Source organism: Hakea prostrata, chromosome 11, assembly GCF_041222555.1.
Source record: "Hakea prostrata isolate BN-2017 chromosome 11, UWA_Hpros_2, whole genome shotgun sequence".
In the NCBI taxonomy this organism is placed as follows: Eukaryota; Viridiplantae; Streptophyta; class Magnoliopsida; order Proteales; family Proteaceae; genus Hakea; species Hakea prostrata.
The window spans coordinates 8,535,938-8,560,785 of NC_142610.1; the positions used below are offsets into that span (position 1 = coordinate 8,535,938).

The 24,848-nt window shown below is 36.2% G+C and overlaps 1 protein-coding gene across 1 annotated transcript in view; it reads left to right on the plus strand.

Annotated features, from left to right (window-relative positions):
- Positions 1 to 7,659: 7,659 nt before the first annotated feature.
- Positions 7,660 to 24,848, plus strand: part of LOC148999917 (uncharacterized) — a 42,925-nt gene continuing 25,736 nt past the window's right edge. Inside the window, exons 1-2 of the mRNA XM_089141083.1 lie at positions 7,660 to 7,814; positions 7,945 to 8,453. Coding sequence (XP_088997209.1) covers positions 7,718 to 7,814; positions 7,945 to 8,453 — 606 coding nt within the window. The 5' untranslated portion in view covers positions 7,660 to 7,717. The remainder of the gene's footprint in view (positions 7,815 to 7,944; positions 8,454 to 24,848) is intronic.

Genomic DNA, 24,848 nt, shown 5'->3' on the forward strand with positions numbered 1-24,848 from the left:
TATTTATAAAAGTCGTGGGTTTGACTTTGCTTAATAGTATAAATGATATCCCATTCTCCTATATAAAAAAAAAGAGTGCCCTTGCATGCACCCCAAAAAATAGTGACAGTTTTGTTGGTGTCCAACAACATAATGGGATACATAGGGCAAGAATGTTATCTATACAAGTTTATACAAGGCCCAACAGTTGGGCTTACAACTAACTTAGCTATAGAGCGAATTGCACTATACCGCCGAGACTTTCATTGTCATGGAGACCGATGTCATAAATCAAGCATGTCCAAGGCCGACTCAAAACGTTTCGCTCTCATCCATTCCCAATCTAAAATATACTCAATAGGATCTCAACCTCAGCTTCTTCTTCAATTGTTCTTCCTACCCTAAAACAACCACAACATGGTTATGCATATCAATCTAGTGATACACGAAAACTGACGGAGTTGAAACGTGTTGGTAGTGGTCGACACTTTCTTTTAAGGTATTTAAACGCCCCAAATAGTGCACCTGGGTCTTGACTGCGTTTTCACCCCCAAGATCAGACTTAGACGGTGCACTCCGTGATTGACGGACTAAGGGATCCGTAAAGCTACATTCACCAATTTGTTTTCTATGACACAATTTAAAGAAAACTAATGCTTTTCAAAAAACACGTTTTTGCGCGATGATAAATAAAACATCTCCCACCTTTATATAAAAGAGTAAGAGACACCACTAAAGGTTGTCTCCCAAAGAACAAACCTCTACCCTTAAGGCATGTTTATTAGCAAAGACACTTATTGGCCATTTAGGTATCTTTTAGGAAAAGACTCAACCTTTAAGAAAATAAATTGTTTAAATTTTCAAATAAAACTATGAAAATTACAACATCATTTTTCTCGTGTCTCTTGTCGTTTGATTACAAACAATCCTACATGTCCATGGAGGAAGAGATCTTGGATGGTGGGTTCAATTGGCAACTCCATTGTGAGGTTAGTGTGGTGGTGCCGATGACCGACAGTTTTGAGAGTTTGAAGGTGACGGGACTGAGCACTGGGTTTGCCTGCGCCTTGAAATCTGGGCTCCAGTTGAACTGGGGAACAAAGAGAAGCTGCTGAGAGGATTCTGGTGAGAAATAATCGAATTACGTACATTTTTTTGGACTAATTTGTTCCATCGACTGGAAACCGATCCTAAATTTGTTGCTTGATTGACTGGGAAAGGCTGCTCCACATTTTCTTGTGACAAATTTACTTCAACAGGAGTTTGAGCAACCTTTAATCGCATGTCATGGTTGAGCAAACTGTGATGAAGAGAAGGAAAGGTAAGTGGATCATCCTTTGTGGTAAGTGCCCACAATCTCATTGAAATATTGGCCAAGGTTTCTAAAGATGTTGTCATTCATTTCAGCATCACCGATTGGTTTGTTGGTAGCCACTAGTTCATCTGAAATTATCTTCACTTCTTTGAGATATTCAGAGATAGATTTGTCACCTTTGGATGTAATATGGAGTTGCATGCGTAACTGCAATACACTGTTATGGGGAGAGTGCTAAATGTACGTAGAACAGAGAAGGTCTGACGACGTGATGTTATGAAACCCATGCCAACCTTTCCTTTTTTTAGACATCAAATGAGCCAGATGCACTAAGTCTGCCAACTGTTTTTTTTTTTTTTTTTTTTTTTTTTTTTTTTCATTTAAGGAAATATAAATTTATTAAGCATGATGAAGATTACATTGTTTTGTGTTAGAGCTTATTCCAGACATCATATCTATCATATATCCTAGATTAGTCCTAGCATATCCATTAGCCTTAGTTACTTTTTTTTTTGCTAAGTAAACAAAATTTTAAAAAAAAGTGATGGATTGAAAAGTAGAGCAAGCAGTAACTTCTAGGTTTTGCAGTTTAACTACTATGTCAAGAATGCTTGTCAAATGTTTTAGCGGCCACACTGCCTTGGGAGACTTTGGTAGTGGGGATGTGATTCTATCATCGTTGCACCATATATGAGTGATTGGAATATTCAACTTGCCTCAATTAATGTAATAAGCTTGCCATTTGTACTTATTCCCACACTCTATCCTACTTTCTTTAAAGATGCATGAGGTACCACTGCACAAAATAAAATTGGTGAGTGAGACTTAGATAATTCATTGGAAACATAATGTAGTGTTGTTCCAAAATAATAGTATCAATAAAGGGTTGGTGCTGTTCTTTGGGTGGGTGCAAAGTTGAAGATTTCAATTGAAACTCCGCTATCCAAAAACAAATATTATTCATAACTCTAACCGGGTTGGGTTTTTGTTTGTTAAACATCACATTATTTCTTTCTACCCATAAGAAGTAACAAGTGATTCTAAAATAATAAAAGAACCAACAAGAGGCTTCTTTGTCCAGCGGTGTGTCAACTAGAAAAGAAACACAGAGATGGAGTATCGAAACTTTGGTAGTTAAGTGTTGAGTTCTGAGTCCCAAGGGTCCTGCCACCCAGATCTTCTTGGTCCATTCGCAAGATAGGAACAAATGCTATGGAATTTCTGCTTTATCTCCACGTAGTTCACACACAAGGTCCATTTTTGACCATCGGGACAGAATAGACTTAACTAGCAATCTTGCATTTAATGAATGCCAAAAAAAATGTTTTAAACTTTGGGTGAAGGGGTAACTTTCAGAAGAATTTCCACCAATGAGTGAAGGTATTACAACTAATTGGGTATAGTTGTCTCTGCAATGCTCACCCTACCAACTTAGCTGAGAACTTGCCATTGGAAGAGACTTTTAATACCCACCTATCATTAGAAGAAGTTAGTGAAAAATTATATAAGACTTAAGAGGGAAGATTAAAAGTTGATAGATACCTCTATTGAGCTCCAAGTTTCTCATCATTTGTGCAACCGTAGTTTTCGGTGCCTAAACTGGGACATCCTTCTATTTTTTCACAATAGATGCGCTCTCATCTAGTCAAGGATCAAACTAGAACAAAGTATCATCTCCGTTTCCAATAGATTATATTGAACCATTCCCTTAAGCAAAGGGATTATACTACAGATGCTAGACCACGCTGCAAGGATTTGATGTCCGATAGCTTGCCACAAGGCAGGTTCTTGGGTGTTGCTAGTGGTTTTTATTTTTCCCTATTTTTCATTCTTGAAGAAGAATACACTTGGGGTGATGAAATTGTTAATGAAAACTAAATGATACTCAAAGGGAAAGAAGAGAAGCCAACACAGGATTGGTAACATCAACACTGCTTAGTGAAGGCATCATGGGTACAACTCTTGCTTGATGACATATGAAATATCTTGATCCCCATATATGAAAAGCTCCCTTGTACCCGAAAAAAAATAAAAAAAAAAAAAAAAAAAAAAAAAAAAAAAAGAAAAAAGTAAAAAGGGGTAGGAAGAAGAAAGAGGTGGCAACAAAGGTAACATTTTAGTGGGGAGATGGCTTTTGAAGTTGTTTGAGGAGGTGCCAAAGCTGGGATGAGGTGAGGGCGATGGTAGGGCAGAAGTGGTGTTGGATGGTCAGAGAGTAAGGGTATAACAGTAAAATAAACATGGGAAAAATCACTGCTTTTTGGCTACTTTTGTAAATCAGATCTCAAATTGGTTTGTTTTTGTGAACTGAAAGATCGACTGGCTACCTTTGTAAACATAAACCTAACCGTGACTAATCATGTAATTTCCCAAATCTCTCAGTGGATGTTAGTTTGATCAAACAAGAGAGCATGCCATTTGATCAATTACAAAACGGATTCACACCCTCTTCAATTCCCACCTCCTGTAACTCCCTGTAAACTCCTGTTTAGGATTGTGACATGTGGCAGTTAATTATTCAAGGGTTAGAATTAAAACCCAATTAGAAACTAAATCTAATAAATCTCTAAAATAAAATTTCAAGAAAAAAAGAGAGACAAAATTATGAGAAATTTTAGAGATTTATTAGATTCAATTATTAGTGGGCTAATTGGACGATTGGACCCCCACAACTTAGATAGAAAGTACAGGAGAATTGTAGAAAATGTAAAACGATCACAAAACTACGATATAAATAATAAAAATTGAAGCATAAATGACCTTTACTACACTTGAATTGCTTTGCTTATCTGTATCTTCGAAGTTAGAATATCCTACATTAATCCTAGATCGATCTCTTTCTTTTAGATATTATAATCCCTTTATTAATCCCTCATATTTCCTTTTGATCTTCTTATTATTGCAATCTAAATTCATAAAGGAAAAAAATCCTTTGGATCAAACTATCTTACTTACATTCTCTGTTGAAAATCAAGTGGGTATTCCAATCAAATCACATTTTTCAAATCTCAATTGCTTCGGCACACCATGCCTTTAACAATATTGTTGTGACCAGCTGTGTCACCAAGATGAAATCTTCAACCCTTTATTCATACAATCTATCTTCAAAGATGGTCTCTTTTTGGTATCTTTTTTTTTGAAACTTTATTGCTTTTTGTTTTGGAAAATTTTCTACACCACTCTCATCCAATTTATCAATTAGACCCATTACACCAATATCATTAGTTTTAGTTAGTTTTTATTTATTTATTTACAATATTATCCCACATTTGAAGAGAATAAGATGACAAAAAAAAAAAATAACATTCTGAGCAAGAATAGAAATCATGAAAATGCAAGAACATAAGAAGAAAAGTGATTACAAATGGTAAAGGGGGAAGAAGACAAGTCGAGCATAGGATTTTCATTCAAGGGTATTCTTATATTTTTGAAAAGTTTAACTTACTTATGTCAAAACTTAATTGTGATTTCCTAACAATAACCAATGTTATTAAAATAAATTTCAATAATTTAAATAATTTTCCTTATAGATGGTCTATTTTATAATTATGCAATTCATTGATAATATAAATTATAAGAACAAATTGCACTAGCACTCCAAAATGGAGGCTTTAAGCATTAACATTCCACTTTTTGTTTGAAAAACACATAGGTCATATTTTGTTAGAATAGTTAGTTATATTATTAAAAAGACTATTATACCCTTCTAATAAATCTTATTCTCATTCACCAAAAAAAAAAAAGAAGAAAAGACATTCTTCCTCCTATGATTTAAAAAGGTGTCAATTGGGTCTGTACCGTAGTACCGAAAAAATCGTACCATACAGTTTAAAATTTGGTACGGTATGTATGAAAACCGAATTTCTTCAATACAGTTCTAGTTTTAGGTACTCATATCGTTGGGATGTATCGAAACTGTACTTAATTGGTACCGTACCAAATTAAAGGATATAAATGTAATTTTACAATTAAAACACTTTACCTTTATCCTATCCTTAATTCCCTCTTAGTTTTTCGTTTCATCCTTAACTTCTCCTCTTATATTTACTTGTTTTTGTCTCTATTAGTTAGATTTACTTGCTTTGTCATTGCTAGATTCTATCAATTGTTTGATCACAATTTCATTAGGATCTTAATGAACTAATAATAAAAGTGGCTTGCGTTCGTTCGTACCAAAATTGTACCGCACTAGATATCGTGTTTAAACTGTTTTCCTACATCGATTTAATATCGAAACCGTACTAAACAGTTTTTGCAAATATCAAAACCGTATAAATTTGGAACAGTATAGTTCTAGTAAGGGTATCAATACAGTACGGTATAGGTAATTTGGTACGGTACGGTACCACATTTCAAACTATCCAACCAAAACCGTACCATACCATATAAATTCGGTATGGTATGAAAACGGTATTTAAAAAATGATTCGGTATAGTTTTGGTATGAAATCGCTACGACAAAAACGGAATGGTTCGGTATATGGGACGGTATGAATTCGGTATAAAATCATATCAATTTGCTAATGAACCCTAATTTAGAAGGGTACTCAAAAACGAAAGACCCATCCAAAAAAACAAAAGACAGAGTATAGAATCATATGTACCAATTGCAAAGCCAGTCAAAACTGCAATTTGGTAAAGCCAATCAACTGAACAAGTGATAGTATGAATCTACTACAAGAGTAGACCAGATTGCGGCCACTATAGAAGCTAGATCCTGGGGCTCAATAGATATGGTCTGATCATTTTTTGATGATGCTAAGCAGCCTATGGTAGGATTTGTTTCAAGTTTACATTTTTTCTAACTTCTAAGCAACCTTTTATCGAACATCTAGAATGCAAGATTTCAAGTAAAATGCTCCATTTTTGGACATCTCCATCAAATGAGTTCAGATACATGCTCAAGATTGAAACACAAACAGAATAGTTACCTTCTCACCGGCCATACACATATGTTCACCCTGCCGCTGCTGCAATCGCCTGGTTCTTGAGCTTGAAGAACCTCACTCACCTCTCACTAGCGGACCAAACTGAAAAACACTCGATAACGACATCTGGAGAGAGAGGCGATGTGTTTACTCAGATGGAAGAAGGAAGAACGAGAGGTGACTGGTGAGAGTTCTCTGCCTCTCTCTCCATCTAGTACAACTATAGTCCTTTAGCACCTTGGTTATTCACTTATTAAGGTTTACTGGTTAAACTAAAATTACAAAACTAACCTTAAAAAGGGTATAAAAAACGGTATTCGGTGTGGTTCGATATTCGGTATGTACTGATTGTATACCGTCTGAAACCAAAACCGTACTGTACCGAATACTAGAAAACGGTTTTGGTACATACCGTACTTAATTTGAATCAGTAGGGTACGATGCGGTTTTAAACTGTACGGTACGGTATGGTTAAACGTTTTCAGGACCGTATTGACACCCTTAGGTTCTAGTTTTCGATATTCAAAATTGATACCTTACAAAAACCATATCGAATTACCGAAACTGTACTGATTGACACCCTTACCATATAAAGTTTATTTGTTAAAGACATTGTTGTTGGATTTTTTATTCTTAAGGGCCTGTTTGGTTATATGAATCTAGATATTTGAAATCTCTGGATTCATGAATGCGAGATTTATACCTATTTGGTTGTGAAAATCTTTAGATTTATGAAACCTAGATATTCATCTTTTTACATTAAAAATGTGAATCTGTAGATTTATAGGTATAGGGTGAAATCTAGAGATTTTATCCCTACTATAAAAATGCTAAACATTTGCGCATTCACAAAAACCATTGATGAATCCTCAGATTTCATACCACATATTCAATTAACCAAACAGTTAATTTTATAAATTATGACTCCATAGATTTGAAATCTATAAATTTAAAATCTTTAGATTCATGTAATCAAACAAGCCCTTAGATTTTGGTAAAGGTGTTTTTAAAATTATAAAAAATAAATAGTGGGTTAACTATTTTACTAACAAAATAGACTTATGTGTTTGAGTGTGTGTTTTATTATTTTTTTAATAAAAAATAAATCCGTCCATGTAGGGAACTCTCGCTGTCACTGACTTCATGTATCCAACCGAACTTTACGTCATGCCTTTGCCGCCTTTCGGCATTTGGCTTGATTTAGGATTTTACCCTTTTAGTGTAGAAGTCTTTTCTTTATTTTTCTTTTCTTCTTTTCTTCTTTTCTTCTTTTCCAGTTTTACTTTTACCGTCCCTAGATCTCGCGTCTTTCCAAAACCAAAAATTCTGACTTCCTAAACAAGATTTCTTTCTACCAAAAAAAAAAAAAAAATCGTTTATTTATCCCGGTTAGATTTTAATTTTTAATATTATTTTGGCCTTTTTATTTCAAGTCTACGAGAAGGATTCACCCACTCTCGTAATTCTCTAGTCAGAGATCTTCAGGGGATTCATCGATGGACTTCAAGCTCAGAGGAGACGTTGACAAGGGTTCGAGTTACTTTTCTTCTACTGGTTCCAGTGATGGCTACTTCACTGAGCAAGCATTGCGTGGTATTACTTCCTTACTTAAAATCCCTTTCTTGGGTTTCAAATTTGATCTGGCTTTTAGTTTTGCTTTTCTCTGAAGAAACGGATTGTCTGATTTTTAGTTGTTCTTTTAAATTTCTTGTTTTGTGGAAAGCGGGTTATATAACTGGTGACATGGGGAAGAGTGATTTTTTGAGAGACCCAATGAGTGTGAGAGCAGCCATTCAACGGGAGATTGAGAAGGAAAGGATCAGAGATGAAATCATTGCTGCAGAGAGACGAGCTCTTGAGATGGAAGTAAGGAGGGAGTTGCTACTGGAACGCGAGTTGGCTCTACAGAGAAGGGTCCATGCCGATGGGAGTGGCAATGTCCATCCACTTTCTTTAATGGGTTCTTCAATGTCAATGTTGAGGGCTGACCAAAGGTTGTCTTTGATGCCTCCTCCCTCGGAAAGTAGCTGTAGGGTCGATGAAAGTTTGGCCTTTCCTATTCTAGCGGAGGTTGGCATGCATATACCAGAGGCGGTTAGGCCTGAGGAGAGACTCTCACTGCCTCTTGAACTTGGGGCCTCAGAGAAGCTTTCGTTGCGGAGCAGTTCAGAGCCTGGAGTGGTCGATATCAAACCTCCTGCTGAAGTGGGCAAGGGATCAGTGCTGTTCTTTGTAAGTGCCGATTCTAACATTGTTGTCTTTGATATATATGAATGTGAAGTATTCATTCACCAATAAAAAATGTGAAGTGTCACTTTTAACAGTGAGATTTAACTCAACCATGCTTCAACTCGGCTATATTGTCATAATATTATGTAGATGGATGATTAAGGATGATTGTCCATTTTGTGTTACTGGATTGTATCTCAGGGTTAATTCTGTGAGAAGCTCTTTGCCAGTGCTGACTTTTTTTTGCCTATTTAATTTGTTGTATGTTCTGCTACCTGCTGCAATTGCCCTGAATCCTGGATTATTAATTACTTCATGTATTTATTATTATTTTTTTTTTTGGGTGGGAGGGGGTTCTCCTTGGTAAATGTAATTCCTCTGATAGATTATAATATGAGGAATTATTTCTGAGACAGTACTCTCTAATGCTGCTGAACAAAGATTCAAAAAGTGACTGTGGCATATTTGTCTTGTGCATGCTTATGTAGTTTTCTGTCTTGATCCACTAGAACAATTTCAGAAAAGATTTTCTTTCCATACTGAATTTCACTGGTCTCTGACCAATGTGAACTTTTCTTATCTGAATTCTTTTTCCTACTTTTTATTTATTTATTCTAATAGTCTAACTAGCTTCCCCTTTATTAATGAAGGATACACGGAATCTGTGATGAATTTGTATTTCTTTAATCCAGATGTTCCCTTCTTTTTTTTTTTTTTTTTTTGGGGGGGGGGGGGGTTTGGTTATATAAGAGAGAGAACAATCTCCCCACTATAAGATGTTATTCAAGTTATGTTTAGTCTTAGGATGGTATCTTCATGTAGGCTTAGCCTCTTACCTTAGCATGTCTGGATGGGTCATCTTTTAACAGTGTCAACTCATATGACTGAGCCAAAGATTTGAGATCTTTCTGTTATGTATCCATACTTTTCCAAGAAATATAGGTTGATCATAAGAAAAAACATGTAAGGGAAGTCCAATTGGTCATAGAAATTAGTGCTTTTGTTTTCTTTGCCGAATCACAATTCTACAAGCCTTTTTCATTTTAGGGCTCACCTTTCTAATCTTCTATAGGGCCACTTTTCATTATTCACACAGAATCGTATGCCTTTTCGCCACCTTGTCGAGGCAGCGTTTCATAAAAGGTGAAATGGGAGAGTGTTCAATCTTGTTTGGATCAGGTGGAAATGAGATATATGGAGACCCAAAAAATGTACCTAAAAGAAACTACCATCTACTCAGGGAGGAGACTAAAATGGTGGAACAAAAATAATGGTACATCTTAGGAGAATCAAGAATTTTGAAAGGGAATCTGTGCTATATTGATTTGAGGATTGATTCCATCTGTGGCATGGGCCTTACTGCATCCTAAGTCAAGCAAGGTCTTGGTACCGGTGATAATTCGGTAGCTGCATTGTCTACCAAACAATTAAGTACCTTTTTTTAAGCCTCATCCTTGTCGTGAGGGCATTTTGTTAGAAGGTACTAGAAAGATGGCCTTCCCAACTAGGAATTATATTGGCTTCCTTTGTGGTCCAACTTCTTTGATCTTTGACAATAAGAACTAAATGTGGTTTGTTGAGCTTTGTCAGACCACATCGTGCATCAGAATCCACCACTACTGCAAATGAACATTAACAGAACCCCAAACTATATTAAAAAAGTAATTTATTGCTGTGGTCCTCCATTATTGTGATTTGTCTCAGCCTTATTTGGCTTTGGCGGAAAAAAGAAATTGATGCTCCATTGGATTCCAAGGATTTGTAGAAGGAAGAATGCTGGCTCCTGTTACGACTTATGATGAGTAGATGGGAGAAGTGAATCCCTAGTTCATACTTCATGGAGAAATTCAGTTATCATCTGGAGCTAATAATAGTTGTCGAGGTGTAGCCAAAGGCACCATTTAGGCGTTTTGGCTGATTTTTAGGGCTGTAGGCGGTTGCCATGTTATTGTAGGGTGTGTTGCACTAGTTTAATTAGTATTGGATCAATATCTGGCTTTTACTTATGCCAAATATCGTATAAGGAACTAGTTTATATTTGATATTTCATTTACTTAGGGTGCGCTTGCTAACGGGCCAGGCGTTCTATCGTTCTCAGAATGCCGAAAATGACCAAAAAGCATTTGGTAAAATGGGTCATTCTATTGTTTTTTTATCCGGATTAATTTTTGTGTCTAAGAAGGCTCTTTGCAAAACAATTTTGACTTGTTTCTTCGTTCTCAAAATAAAAAAGCATGTTTCAAAATTAGGCAAAAAGAGGGACACTCGACCCAAGTTTCATTCCCACACAACTTCTAACTCCTTCCAGCCTTCATATTGCACCAAAAAAAGAAAAAAGAAAAAAAGAAAAAGATCTTCCATGAAATTTCTATCGTTTCTCACCTTTCTCTGCGTCTCTCTCTCATCTCCGCAATCTCCTTCTCATGACCCACACGCAACTCAAGTTTTCTCCTGGGTAGCCCTCTGGGGTAAGTTTCTCTCTTCTCTCTCTCTCTCTCTTCTCTTCTCTTCTCTTCTCTGCTCTGTAATCTCCTCTGTCTTCATGTTTTCTGCTGTCTTCATGCTCTCTTTTCAGCTGGTTCTGTACTATGGTTTTACTGCAAACAAGGAACTGATTTGCTTTTTTTATTTATTGATTCTGCCAAGTTGTTTGATTAATTGATTCTCTACTTGTTAGGAAGAAATAGTTGGGGAGCAAGACACGGTAGATTTCTCAATTGATTCTCTAATTGTTTATTAATGGGGGACCGAATAGAGAAGAAAGAAAGATAAAGAAGATAGGGGGAAGAAGGGAAATCTTAGAAGAATTAGTCTTGAAGAAGGGGAAGAGGGAGAAGAAAACTCATAAGAAGAAGAAGAGAAGAGGAGATGGAGGAGAAGAAGGAGAAGAACACTTATAAGAAGAAGAAGAAAAGAGGGGAGAGAGAGACAGAGAGGGGGGGGGGGCTGCAAACGCACAAAACTCAAGCTTCAATTCATTTTTTTCTATTCCATACTCAATAAGCTGATTACAAGTGTTTAAATAACAAAACAAACATACTTGATACGAAAACAGACTATAATAGGACTCTTGGTAATTTAAAACTAACAAAAGACTGATCCTACAAGGACTCTTAGGAATTTAAAACTAACTAAAACTTATCCTAGATATCCTACCTAAATAAAAAACTTCGATTAGATTATTATTGGGATAAATAATAAAATTCTAAATTATCTCTAAAACTCCCACGAAAACAGATCCTATTTTATCTCCTTGCAAGCTGGAGTTTGGGCCCACCAATTTTGAATATATTTCCATGCAAGCTAGACTTGGGGCCCACCAAATATGAAAAATATAATCTAGGTTACTGTTCACGCTACTGTAGCATGAACAGTAATTTTTGGTTGTGCTGCATCATTTATAGATCTGTTGATTTGTTGTAATTTGTTAGGATTGCCGTTAGAGGTCATTACCTGAATTAAGTTTACCCAAAAAAAACCTGAATTAAGGCTTGAAGCTTCATGCGGATTTCTGCAAACCCCTCTTAGTTAGAGTGAGTGGACAACTTCAGTGCTGCTGGCGATTAATTCTTGTCTGGGTAAATCTTCCATGAGGACTTTCTCTTGTTCTTATAATTGCTAATAATTCTATCTGCTTGATAAATCTTTATATAGTTCTTGATAAATCTTTATATAGTTCATTTGAGTGAGCTTCGCATTGTTAAAATAGTGAATGTTTGAAATAGGAGGAGGGTAAGGAGCAGAAGATGGGTTGCTATTGAAAACTAGAAGAAAAACCAGAAAAGAATGAGACAAGAACTCATAGAAAAATACAGGAAATTAACTTGAAAATTTGAAACTGTAATTACTGATGGTCTCAATGAGAGAGATTCAATAATTCATCATCTATAGAATGTTTACAGTGGTAGGAAATAACAGAGACGAGAGGAGTTTGTTATACACGTGGCTGTAGGAGTATCCTAAGACAGAAAGGGTATAGAGTAGTGAAACAGGAGCTTGGGAAGGTTTTGAGGCAGTTTCACAAGATGAACTTAGAGTCAAATTAAAAATGCTATTGCATGAAAATTGCGAATATGGGGTGGTTCTCTATGCCAATAACAGGTGTAGACTGGAATTTTAGAGACAAATGACCCTGAAGGTTTCTTGTTGCCATTGTCTCATGTCAAGCAATGTTTGGATTTTTGTATTTTAAATATTAAAGTATTGTTTGGTGTTTTCGACTTCAAAAAGCTTTTGTTTTTTGGGTTTACTTCATATATGTATCAATGATGTTTTTTTTGTCATAAAAAACATTCTTAAGAACAAAACTTACCACACGTCAATTTGTTCCATAGTTGTTCTCAAACTTTCTTAGCACATATTTTACCAAAGGGTCAAAACTATGCTGAGACAACTGTTCTTTGATGAGCACACCAGAAAGCAATTCTCTAAAAGATTCTATTCTTAGAAAAACTGCTACCAAACACATACTTAAGACATTATTCATAGATAAGAAAATATTCCCTATTTGAGTCCAATAAAATAGTTAAAAAATAAAATCTCAAAAAGATGAAAAGGTCAACCTCCAGGGATGGTGTATTTATGTTGAAATGAAGGGGAATGGGGTATGACGCTTAAATCACCATACTTGCCTAGACATTGCCTCAGTGGGCACATTACTGGCTTACTGCTTAAATGCCTCCAACTGCCCTAAAACACCTTGGATCGATGATCACCATGGAGCTATCTTGAGAGAGAATTTTTTGCTACCTTTGCAACTCAGGTTCAGCCTGTATGTTTTTTTGCTTTCAGCCAGTTTTACCGCATTTTATTTGCTTCTTGACATATAGAGTTCATTCCATATGGTGGTTTCATTACTGTCAAAGAGGTTCAGCTAAGGGTGTCAAAACCTAGTCTGAACTGTTTAGACCAACCAAAAAATCCAGACCAAACAGAACCAAACTTATCCTCATTGGACTAATTTTGGGTTGGACCAACTGAGAACCAGCACCATTGAGCCAACCCATTTCCAAACTGAAAACTGAACCAAATGAAACCGATAAAAATGGGAGTATGATAAGGTGAACTGTACCCACCCTCAGCATGTGTTTGGTAATGGTTTTTCTTGTGAATGTCGGTTTTTGCAAAAATAATTTTCTGGTGTTTTCATCAAAGGACGGTGGTCTGAGCACATACCTGTGGTCAAAATATTTGAGAACGATTGCGAAACAAATTGGCATTTGGTAATTTTTGTTCTTACGAATGGGTTTGATGACAAAAGAAATGCTATTGATACGTATATGAAGTCTACCAATAAAACAAAAGTTTTTTGAAGTCTAAAACACAAAGTCATACTTTAATAATAAACTACAAGAATCCAAAGATTGTTTACTAATATTTAATGTAGAGTAACTAGTACATCCTTTTTTTTGTTAGAGACCTATACCTTAAAATAGGGCTTTGCGGGAAGGAGACCTCCTCTTTTTTGTTTTTAAGGCAGGGTGGAGTGAATCATATGTAAAAGAACTTTAGGTCAATTTTAATTCCTTTTAGTTTCCAATTTTAAGACTTGCCTTTTGTTTTTGAGAATGACGAAATAAGTCAAAGTTGTTTTGCAAAAAGCCTTCTCAAGCACGAAAATCGAACTCTCTTTTCCTGAGAACAATAAGATGACTTGTTTGCCAAACACTTTTTGGTTGTTTTTAGACATTCTAAGAATGATAGAACACCAAAAAACAGTTCTTTGTCGTGTTACCAAACGCACTTTAAGTGAGCAAATTTTTTGTTGCAAAGGGAATTATTCGCAATCAAAGAGAATGAGTTTTATGAAAAGGGAAATTGATTTTGAATTATGCTTCAGTTGATCTCCTTATTTGCCTGTAAGTCAATGATTTAACTACCAACCTAATTCATTCATTGATTTCAATATATTAGCTATCTTCCATTCTTCCTGTTACAATTTATCTTTCTTTGTTTGGATTAATACAACAACAAATCAACTCGACTCCTATTCATGGTAATTGTTTTGACTTGGGAGGGTAGATGAAAGTATTTTTGTTGAATCTTTCCTCGTTACTAAGTTATAAATGTGTAATTTTTCATTACCCAAAAAAAAAAATGTATACCTTTATTCAAACTTAAAACAATCCTGATAAAAATTGCTAGCTACTTGGTGTTGAAGAACCAAAACCACTTTGTGATTTGCAAGGTTGATGCAAGACAACTAGCTAGGACCAATTCAAACTAGCATTTGATGCTAGTTCAAACCAATCAACTAGTCGAAATAGGAGGTCCCCTTGCTCCACAATTTTGACCAGTCAACCGGTACTGCCACAATAAGAGAAAACATGAAGAATGAATGCTAAAACACTGTTCATGTGAATAGTGTCACAACCCTTTATTTGGTATATTGGTAATGCTTTATAGAAGATTTGTTAGGTCTAAATCAGATTGCATGAAGATTTTATTCTTGGGAGATTTAGGACCTTAGTTTAGTTTCTATTTTAGTAGTTTTTGCATTAGTTATTTATGCATGCAGTTGAAATATAAAGCTTAATAGTTTCTAATTTTAATTAGTTTCTATTTTCATAAGATTCTATTGTCACTAGCCTAAGATTCTATTTGTTGTAAAGCTTTAGCCAAGCTATAAATAGGCCTTACATTGCAATAGAAATGAAAACTTTTGGAATAGAAAAGATGATTTGATGCTTTAGCATCAAGCGTTTGCTGCCCCCTTTCTCTTCTTTTTCTTAAGTGTATTCTTCTCTTTTTTCCCTTTCTTCAAGTCTAGTTCTTCTCAGATTTCCCCTTCTTTCTTCTCTATTTCAACACTCATTAGTTAGTATCAGAGCATGGTTTGGATATTCTAAAATTTTTATTTTTGCATTTTAGAGTGTCTAGCAGCCTTTGCATTAAGTTAGTTAGGTCCATCCTTAGGTATAATTTGTTGGTTGTAAAGCATAATTGCAAGAGTGTTTTGCCCCCTTTCTCTTCTTTTTCTTAAGTGTATTCTTCTCTTTTTTTCCCTTTCTTCAAGTCTAGTTCTTCTCAGATTTCCCCTTCTTTCTTCTCTTTTTCAACACTCATTAGTTAGTATTAGAGCATGGTTCGGATATTCTAAAATTTTTATTTTTGCATCTTAGAGTGTCTAGCAGCCTTTGCATTAAGTTAGTTAGGTCCATCCTTAGGTATAATTTGTTGGTTGTAAAGCATAATTGCAAGAGTGTTACAACCTTCTTGAGGACACCAAATATTTCCTTGGGATTTCTGGCCCCAATAGTATTGCTCATTACTTGTTATGAAAAGTATGCATTAAGAGAGAGAGAAGAGGGGTTGCAAACGCCCAATGCTAGAACTTCAATTCATATATATATAAATATGTATATTTTAATTAATTCCAAAATCTTCATTTTCATTTCAATGTAAGGCCTATTTATAGCTTGGCTAAAGCTTAAAAAGAAAAAGAGATTTAATAAATTAAAAACAGAAATTAATATTCAAGTAACTAGTGACGGTAGAATCTTATGGAAATAGAAATTGATTAAAAGTAGAAATTATCATGCTTTATATTTCAGCCCATGCATAAATAACTAATATAGAAACTTAACTAAGGTCCTAAATCTCCCAAGAATACAATATTTATGCAATTTGATTTTGTGCCCCACAAATCTTCTATGAAGCATTCCCGATATGCCAAATAAATGGTTGTGACACTGTTCATGTGAACAATATTTTAGCTTTCTTTCTTCATGTTTCTCCTATTATGGCAATCCCAGTTGATTGATCAAACTTGTGGAGCTAGGGGACCACCTATTTTGCCTAGTTGGCTGGTTTGAACTGGTAGCCAATGCTGGTCATGAGGACATCAGTGGGTAGTTCTGAGTTTACTAGTAACGCTAGTGTAGGGATTATCCCACGACATCATCTATGTGGATGGACAACGAGTTTGGAGGTTATCAGATTGCTAGGGTCCAATGGTTCAATGAGGCGCATTGCTTATAGGTAGTTTGTCATATTATTTTCCTTAGTCTTAGTGGGTTGGGTAGTAGTTTGTTGTTGAATTTTTTTAATTTTATGTTTGAGTCTTTGTTGGTTGGACCTAGAGTGTATTTTGCCGAATTTTGAATTAGTTTGGGTTATATTTGCTACTTAAGTTGGGGTTATTTTGGGAATTAAGCATGTAGGGTTTGGAGGGATTAATTCTATTATTTAAATCTTGTATGGGACTCCTTTTTGGCAGCATGAATGAATGAAACAAAACACTCTCTCTCTTTCTCTCTCTCTCTTGTGTAAATCTCCTTTGGCATGAATTCCTCACTCTCTCAGGTAAGTTCTCTTCTCTTCTCTTCTCCTACTTTCTCTCTCACGTGAATTAGGCTTCTCTTCTTTTCATTTCTTCTCTAGTTGCTATCTTCTCTCTTCTTTCTTTCTATTGTCTCTTTCTATTCTTCTCTCAGGTATCTTTCTTCTTTCTTTCCTCCTCTTTTCTCTACTATTCTGTCCGTCAGCAATTCTTCTTTTATCTGTCGTACCCTTTCTTTCTTCTTTTCTTTTTCTACTTCTCTATTCTCACTTCTTGTATAGCAACCTTCCTGTATTTCTCCTTTCTAACCCTACCCGTCCATTCTGGTGTTTCATCACTGCCCATAAATTCTTTCTTTCTATTATTTTTGTTCCTTGGTATTTTCTAATCCCTGTTTGCAGCCAGAACTGGTAGATAATTTTATTAAGTCTTTCCTTAAATATTTCTCGTTTTATATTTCTTCATTTTTGCAGTAGTTTCTTTAAAACAGAACTTCCACGTTTTCCTTTGCATTGTTAATTGCTGAATTCTTTGTTAGAAATCTGATATGACTAGGATAGCTTTAATTTTCCTTAAGTTTCTTAATACTCTTGCATTCAATTTAGTGTTATGGTGTCAATATCCCCATCCCCTTGTTTTTCTATTGATTCTTGTTTAGTTGTGCTCATCAATTAGGACTTATTGTGCTTCTTTCTCTGCTTTAACTGTCTTATATGTATGCTTAATCAAAATCCAGGCATTGCAATTCCTTTTTCTTTTGTTACATGTCAAGAATAGGTGTCTCATTCTAAGAACCTAGTAGCCCACTTTGTAGGCCCCCTAGTTTCTAGGGTTTCCCCTACATCAGCTGGTTTGACATGGTCCTAGCTGGTTGTCCAGCATCAATTAATTATTGAGGTCAAAATAGAGAAGAAAGAAAAGAAGATAGAGGGAAGAAGGGGAAATTTAAGAACTAAAATTGAAGAAGGTGAAGAAAGAGAAGACCACTCTTTAAGAAAAAGAGAAGAGGAGAGAGGGGGGTTGCAAATGCCCAAAGCTCAACCTTAATATTTTTTTTACCCTTTTTCAAAAGTTTTCTGTTTCTATTGCAATGTAAGGGCCTAGTTATAGCTTGGATAAAGCTTTACAAGAAATAGAAATTTAGTTAATATAGAAATTAATATCCTAGTAACTAGTGACAATAGAATCTTATGAAAATAGAAATGAATCAAAATTAGAAACTACCTAAATAGAAACTAAAGGCAATAGAATTGTATGGAAATGGAAACTAATTAAAAATTAGAAACTACCAACATAGAAACTAAGCTAGGGTCCTAAATCTCCTAAGAATAAAATTTCCATGGAATCTCATATTGGGCTTCCACAAATCCTTTATGAAACATTCCCAATATACCAAATAATGGGTTTGACACTGTTCACGTGAACAACATTTTAGCCTTCTTTCATCATGTTTTCTCCAATTGTGGCGAATTGATTGGTCAAAATTGTGGAGCAAAGGGACCTTCTATTTTGACTAGTGGGTTGGTTTGAACTGGCATCCAATTCTCCTACAACACTTTTGAGGAATCCTTAGCTCATCTACAACAAGAAAAGAACATCAATCAAGGGTAATTGAAGGCGTTCTTTGTGCATGGTGAAATTTTTCCCAAATTTGATTTTTTCGAAATTCTATGTTTTGAGCAATTTAAGTTATTTGATGTATCCTTTCACTTGGTTTTCATTTATATCAATTAATGGTTTTGTACTTCATGTTTTATAGGATTGCATGTACCCTTAAAACCCCCTAAGATGGGCCCTTGAGTTCATTCGAGTTGGCCCCTATTTTTTACCATATCTCAGCCGAGGTCTTGCGAGGTCTTGGTTTCTGGCAGACAGAGATCAGCCTTGAGACTCAGGTTTCTTACCATGAGTATTAGTCGTCCACACAAGCACTTATTTATGTCTAAAATCAGGCTTTTACATAAGATTTTATTCATTTATAAGCAAACTCCCCCATTTGAATCGAAGATGAATGGTTAGAGAACCAAAATCTGGAATGAGAAAAACTTAAGCTCCCAGTTCAAGTATGGGAAATGGATTTTCAACAATAGGTGCAATTTTCAGCTTTTCTAATGCTAGGGTTTTTATCAAATATCAACTAGGATTTGTAAAATATTTATTTGTTTTTATGTCTGAAATAACATTTTTATTTGGATTCCTGCTCACCAAATTAAGTTGATTGAAGTATAGCTCATCTGCAACAAATAAATATCTTAATGCACTTTTGGGTTTTTACTAATGTGATGCCATATTAAGGTTTTTAAAACTTTTAGACTTGATGAAAACCCGAGCGTTAGACATTTGAAAATTGCAACGTAAAAAAAAATCCACCTTTTGTTTGTGAACTATTAGGGTTGATTTTTTTCCTTTGAGTATTTGATTTCTTAACCATTTCTGTTGGAAGCAAACAGGGGGGGGGGTTTGCTTTAATGGTATTTTAAGTAAATGAAATACAGCAGCATTTACTTAAATAGTATCAGGCATCAATAAGTATTTGTCTCGGGTTCCAGCCATTTTCCAACAACAATATGCAATATCAAGCTTGAGCACAAATCAAAACTAGGAGTTTAACCTCTTTTTTTTTTTTTTTTTTTTTAATAATAAAGAACCCATGCATTATCTGTAGGACATGGTAGGCAGTGTGTAGGTGCTTAAGCGACACCTGGATGCCTTGTTTGGTGTCAGCTTGATTTCTTCCATTATCTTTTGGATCTGTTGTTGCCTAGATCGTGACAACCATGGGTAGAAGGTCAACAAGAGGCTGTACGCCAAAAGTCAGGTTTAAAAAAACATCTAGGCTTTGTAACCGGTTGCTTGAGTTAGCTCAGGAAAAATACCAAGCTTCAACCAAGGTTGTCAAAGTGTCTGCTTAGGCGGCTGCCTTGCTGCCTAGGACGACGCTTTATCGCCTTGATTTTTGTTGCCCTCTATCGCTTAGCATTGCTTTTTTGCCTTGACAACCATGGTTTCAACCCAACTCCTCAGTTTCTCAATCTTTCAAAACCATGGTCAGCACCTAGAACTTTTTCCTTGATACTAAATAATGCAGCCAGCATGATGATGTGAACAGGATCGACCCCCATTGGGCAATACCCTAACTTGGGCCCAAAACCCACACATAGGAGAAGCCCTCCTAGGCTGGCTGAACCATAGAGGGGCAATTTTGCCCTAATTCTCCCCCTTAGAATACTAATTCTTAATTCAGCTTGTGTTTTAGTAATTAAGTTTTAATTCCAGCATGTGACTCTTTAGTTTTTCTAATTATCATGTGTCAATTGGAGTTTTAGGTAATTAGGATTATAATCCAGTCTGTGTCAATTGTAGTCCATTAAATCTTTTATTGTTTGCTTGGTTGAGATTGATGTGGTGGGATCCTAATATATAAAGGAATGCCACTTACAGTCAAGGTTGTTTAGTAGGCTATAAATGGCCTAGTCTTTCTTTGTATTCCTTAAATTTGATTATTTGAATAAGAATAATGAGTTTGAAGACTGGGGTTCCTGTTTGAGGAGGCCATGGTGGAATTTAAATTAAGCTCTTCTTTAAAGATCAGCACCTTTCTTCAAGAATTCCAACATTCTCCTTCTAATTTCCCGCAGCCGTCAACAATCAGCAAGCTCCAAGTACAGCAATCCCCACCCTTTCCCTTCAATTCCAGCAACCCCAAGCCTCTCCCTCCCTGTACCTTACCCTCCACAAAACCTCCCCTGTTCTGTGCAGGCAACCCCACCCCTGTTCCCTGCTGCCACAGCTGGGCAGCATACCCAGGCCCGTATAACATCCCCCCTTTCCCTCCTAACCCTTTCGGCCCCTCTCTCTATGATGTGGCAGAACCAGGAAACAGAAAAAAGAAAAAACAGAAAAAGAAAGAAGGAACAAAAAGAAGAAAGAAAAGAAAAAGAAAAGGAAGACAGACAGGAAAGAAAGAAAGTAAAGAAAGAAAGAAAAGGGAAGGAAGAGGCAGAGCCAGGAAGAGATAGAAAAATTCTTGTTTCCAATACCCAACTCATATCGATCTCAAAATTAATTATCTTCTTTTCTTCCAATCCTAGGAATAATATCTTCCATCCCTGATCCCCTATTATTTTTGTTACACCCCATATTTGTTTTGGGTATCTCAAACCCTTCCTTGGGTGATTTGTCAACAAACTATATCAATCCTACCTTGTCCCTAGGGCTTTCCATAATTTTTTCAGGGACCACCCACAACATCCCATTATAATTTTAGGTTTGTTTGCTGGAAGATCCTGGGCAAACCCTAAATTTTAGGGAATTTGTTTTAGAAACCCTAACCTTAAAATTGGGTTTCTCATCACAGCAGCTTGATGTCAAACTGGATCAAATGGAGTGGGGCTTAGGTTAATCTTTTGCTCCACATTTGAGCTTGTTGTGATGGCTGGTTGCTGGATATGAACTGGATCACAATTAAAAGGTTTTGGAGGATCTGCCAAACTAGTGGGTATTAGAGTTTAGGACACCAAGCCAGAGATTGAGTGTAGATATCCTTGACAGTGATCAGCCTTTCAAAACTCAGCCAATTTGTTAGTGGTTGCTGAGTTATGTACTTTTCAAGTTGCAGTGGCTAGACTTAATTGCAGGAGCAGCAGCAATCTTGCCCACTGTCAACAGGTACCTCAGTAGTTGAAACAAGGAATTAGAGAATTCTGTTCTCCAAATTCTGTTCCTTCCTACATAAGAAACTATCCACTGTTGTCAAAATTGCAGGAGTGGCAGCAATCTTATCCACTGTCAAGCTTTAAAAGAAACAAAACTTTCAAAAACTGAAAGTAGAAATAATAATGTAGAAACTAGTGAGGATGAATTCTGTTCTCCAAATTCTGTTCCTTCATACAAAAGAAACAACCCACTGTTGTCAAAATTGCAGGAGTGGCAGCAATCTTACCCACTGTCAAGGTTTACCAGAAATGAAACTTTTTAAAACTGAAAATAGATATAATAACGTAGAAACTAGTGAGGATGAAATAGGAGGTAACTAAAATTTGAAAGCTGCTTATACTTTATGGTCCAGACTTCAGATTCCAGCCTTCTAAAACAAAACAAGGAGGGGGCACTAAGATGGAAACTGAATGAGTTAGCAAGAAAGTGTGATGTAGGAACCAAGTCCCACACCAAGAGAAGGCCCTAAGGTTACTAACAAGCACGTAGGGCTGCTACCCCATAGTTCAAGATCTCGCGAGATCTTGGTTGAGATCTAGTTTTTATGGGACCTCGAGACGAGATCACGAGATACAAGGCAAGACCAAAATAGTTCAAAATTTCGGCCGAGATCTTGATCTCAACATAGCTTCTTTGTGTTTCTAGTTTTGGTGATTTCACCCAATTTTTCACCGGAAACTTGTTCAGATCTCTACCTAGGCTTCATCAACCAGGTTTCTAGCTCATCTACAACAAAGATATGTTGATTTTGAATCAAAACTTGAAGCAAGAAGAGTGTTCTTCCCAAAACACGCCTCATTGATTTTACTCTTGTAATCTCGTGGTGTAATTTATGAGTACACCGATGTTGTAATGTTAAATTGTGAACAATTGAACACGTTTGATGCATTATTTGACTTTAAATCCTTATTTTCATTTATATAATTAATGGTTGTGTATTTCATGTTTTATTAGTTTGCATTTTCACTCCTTCAGCATACTGGTTTTGAAATTAGGGTTGAGTTGGAACTCATATACACACTTGTTTTCTCACAAATCTAAGGCTACCACTACATTGAGAAGGCCTAGAATAGGTAAAATACCAAATTCTAGCCCAAATTTAGTCTCATGTTATTCATCTTTTCCTTTGCTAACTTTTATGCGAGAGGCCTACATCCAGTTTACCCTTTTATCAGCATGTCGCGAATTTTTGATTTTTGGCCCGTGGCTAACTCAAAGGGGCTCTTGTTCGACTCACAGCTCTTTTGCAAGTGGAATTAGTATTTTTTAATACAACTACTTTCTATAATAAGCTAAACAAATATTCAATAGTCACATTCATCTAAAAAAGAAAGCATTTAAGAATCATAATTATGAAAAATTACCCAAAAAAAGAACACAAACATAAGTTCATCTCATCTACCATCATAATAATGACTATGTACTAACAGGGCCAACATGATGAATTAATAGATCTCATTATTCCGATTTCTAAGTCATTGTCTATTGACTCCATTTAATGATTCATTGATTATTGATGTTGAGTATGGCTCATGCTTCATATTCTGTTGCCTCGGAGTTCCTTTGCAATTTGGGTCTTGATTCTGAAATGACTTAGCTATTAAATTTATCAACGGCTTTGTAAAAATTTTGATCTAAAAAGCGGCTACTTTAGTGTCTAGGCAGCAATAAGGCGCACAAGGCGACAAAGTAGTAGTGTTTAGGTGAAAAAGCGGAAAAAAAACAGCGCGTCAATTAAACGGTTCAAAACAAGGCGGTTGAAAAACCGCCTTGCCACCTAGGCGGACGTTTTGACAACACTGTTCCAGCCCCAAAACACCCCATTATACCTTATTTAGGATTGCCCAAGCCTGCTGAACAAAGATCTAATCTTAGTTTCTACAAACCTACCCTGGTTAGTGACTTCTAGAAATTCTGCACTTCATCTTCTTCGTTGAGGAAGTTGCAGAAATTTCTGAAAATTTCCAGGATTATTAAAGCCCTAGTTTCAGCCCCTAACCCCTTGAGGCAGCTTCTGAAACTCAAAACAGAAGTGTTCTCAAGTTCTGCCCTAACCTTACAGCCAGCTTTAGTCTTCCCCAAGCCTTGACCAAAACCCTAATCCAACTCCGAGTTGACCTGGGATTTGATTTTCAAATATGAATTTCAATTCCAATAGAATTCTGATCTGGAATTTCACTTTCAGCTGACCTAAACAATGTTAAGACCCCTTAAAACCCTCTATCTGTTGCTGGAAAAGACCCGGGTAGCCACCTAATTTAGGGAGTACAACCTAAACCTAGACCGTGATTTACATCAATTATACTTGCAGTGATACTTTGGGTTCTAATACTACGGAGGTGATGATATGCAAACATAATCGAAATTATAAAGTACAAATTACAAAATATAAATAAAGTTAAACAAGTTGAACTCACTGCTTTGTGCAAAGGATGCCTCAAGCTTTTCTCTCATCTCTCATTAATGATTTTGATGACTTTGCACTTTTAGGAGAGGCAACAATTACTATCCTTTCTTCTTTCCAAGGGCAGTGTGTATATGGGCTAAGGTAGGCTTCTTTTAAATGTCTACCATCCTTAAAACAGCCATGGTCGGCTCCAATATGGTTATAACTTTGTTTAGGTCTTGCTAAAATGTATCACTAGCAATGCTTTGTTGCAAGGGTGTAAGTTTTAGCTATTGGCCCAAACCAGCCCTAGCATGCCTTGAGACCAAACAAGGTTTGGTTTTAAAAGTATGGCCCCGGGGTTGGGTCAGACCTGGCTAGGGTGATCTTAATCAGGGTGAAGGTTGGATCAAGGTTGAGTGCTTGATTAGGGCTGGCTTGCTTGGCCCGACCCTGCCTGACTTTACCACCATGTTGGTTATTTTTGGTAAAGATAGGGCAACAGTATTGAATGATGCATTGTTTTACTATTTTTTTTTGTTTTTGTTCAAGGTTAAGGTCTAGCATCTTACCTGACCTGACCCTAACCTAACCCTATAGGGTCGGCAGGGTCAGGGTTTTAAAAAGTTTGGTCCAACCCTGCTCTGTTGCAGCCCTAGTTTGTTGGGCTGCTGTCCTTTCAATTGTCTGGTTAAGGCCACCCAAACCAGTCTTCCCTAACAAACGACGACTTTAGACCAACCACTTGGGACTACAAGCTCTTCAATAACATAGTTGGTGGCAAATCTAACAACATCATGCATCACCAGACCATCATCAAACTTTGTTCTCAAAATTTACGAGGCATTCCCATGGTTGTATAAAAATATGGTCACTTGCTTTTCTCTTTGGAGCCACCAAACACAGTCTTCTTCTTTTTCTCTATGTTCTTCAACTTCAGATCACTGTAGTGTGCAACACAAGGTGCTCGAAAGAGATCTATCATATTACTCTTCTTATTCATCAACATTTCCCC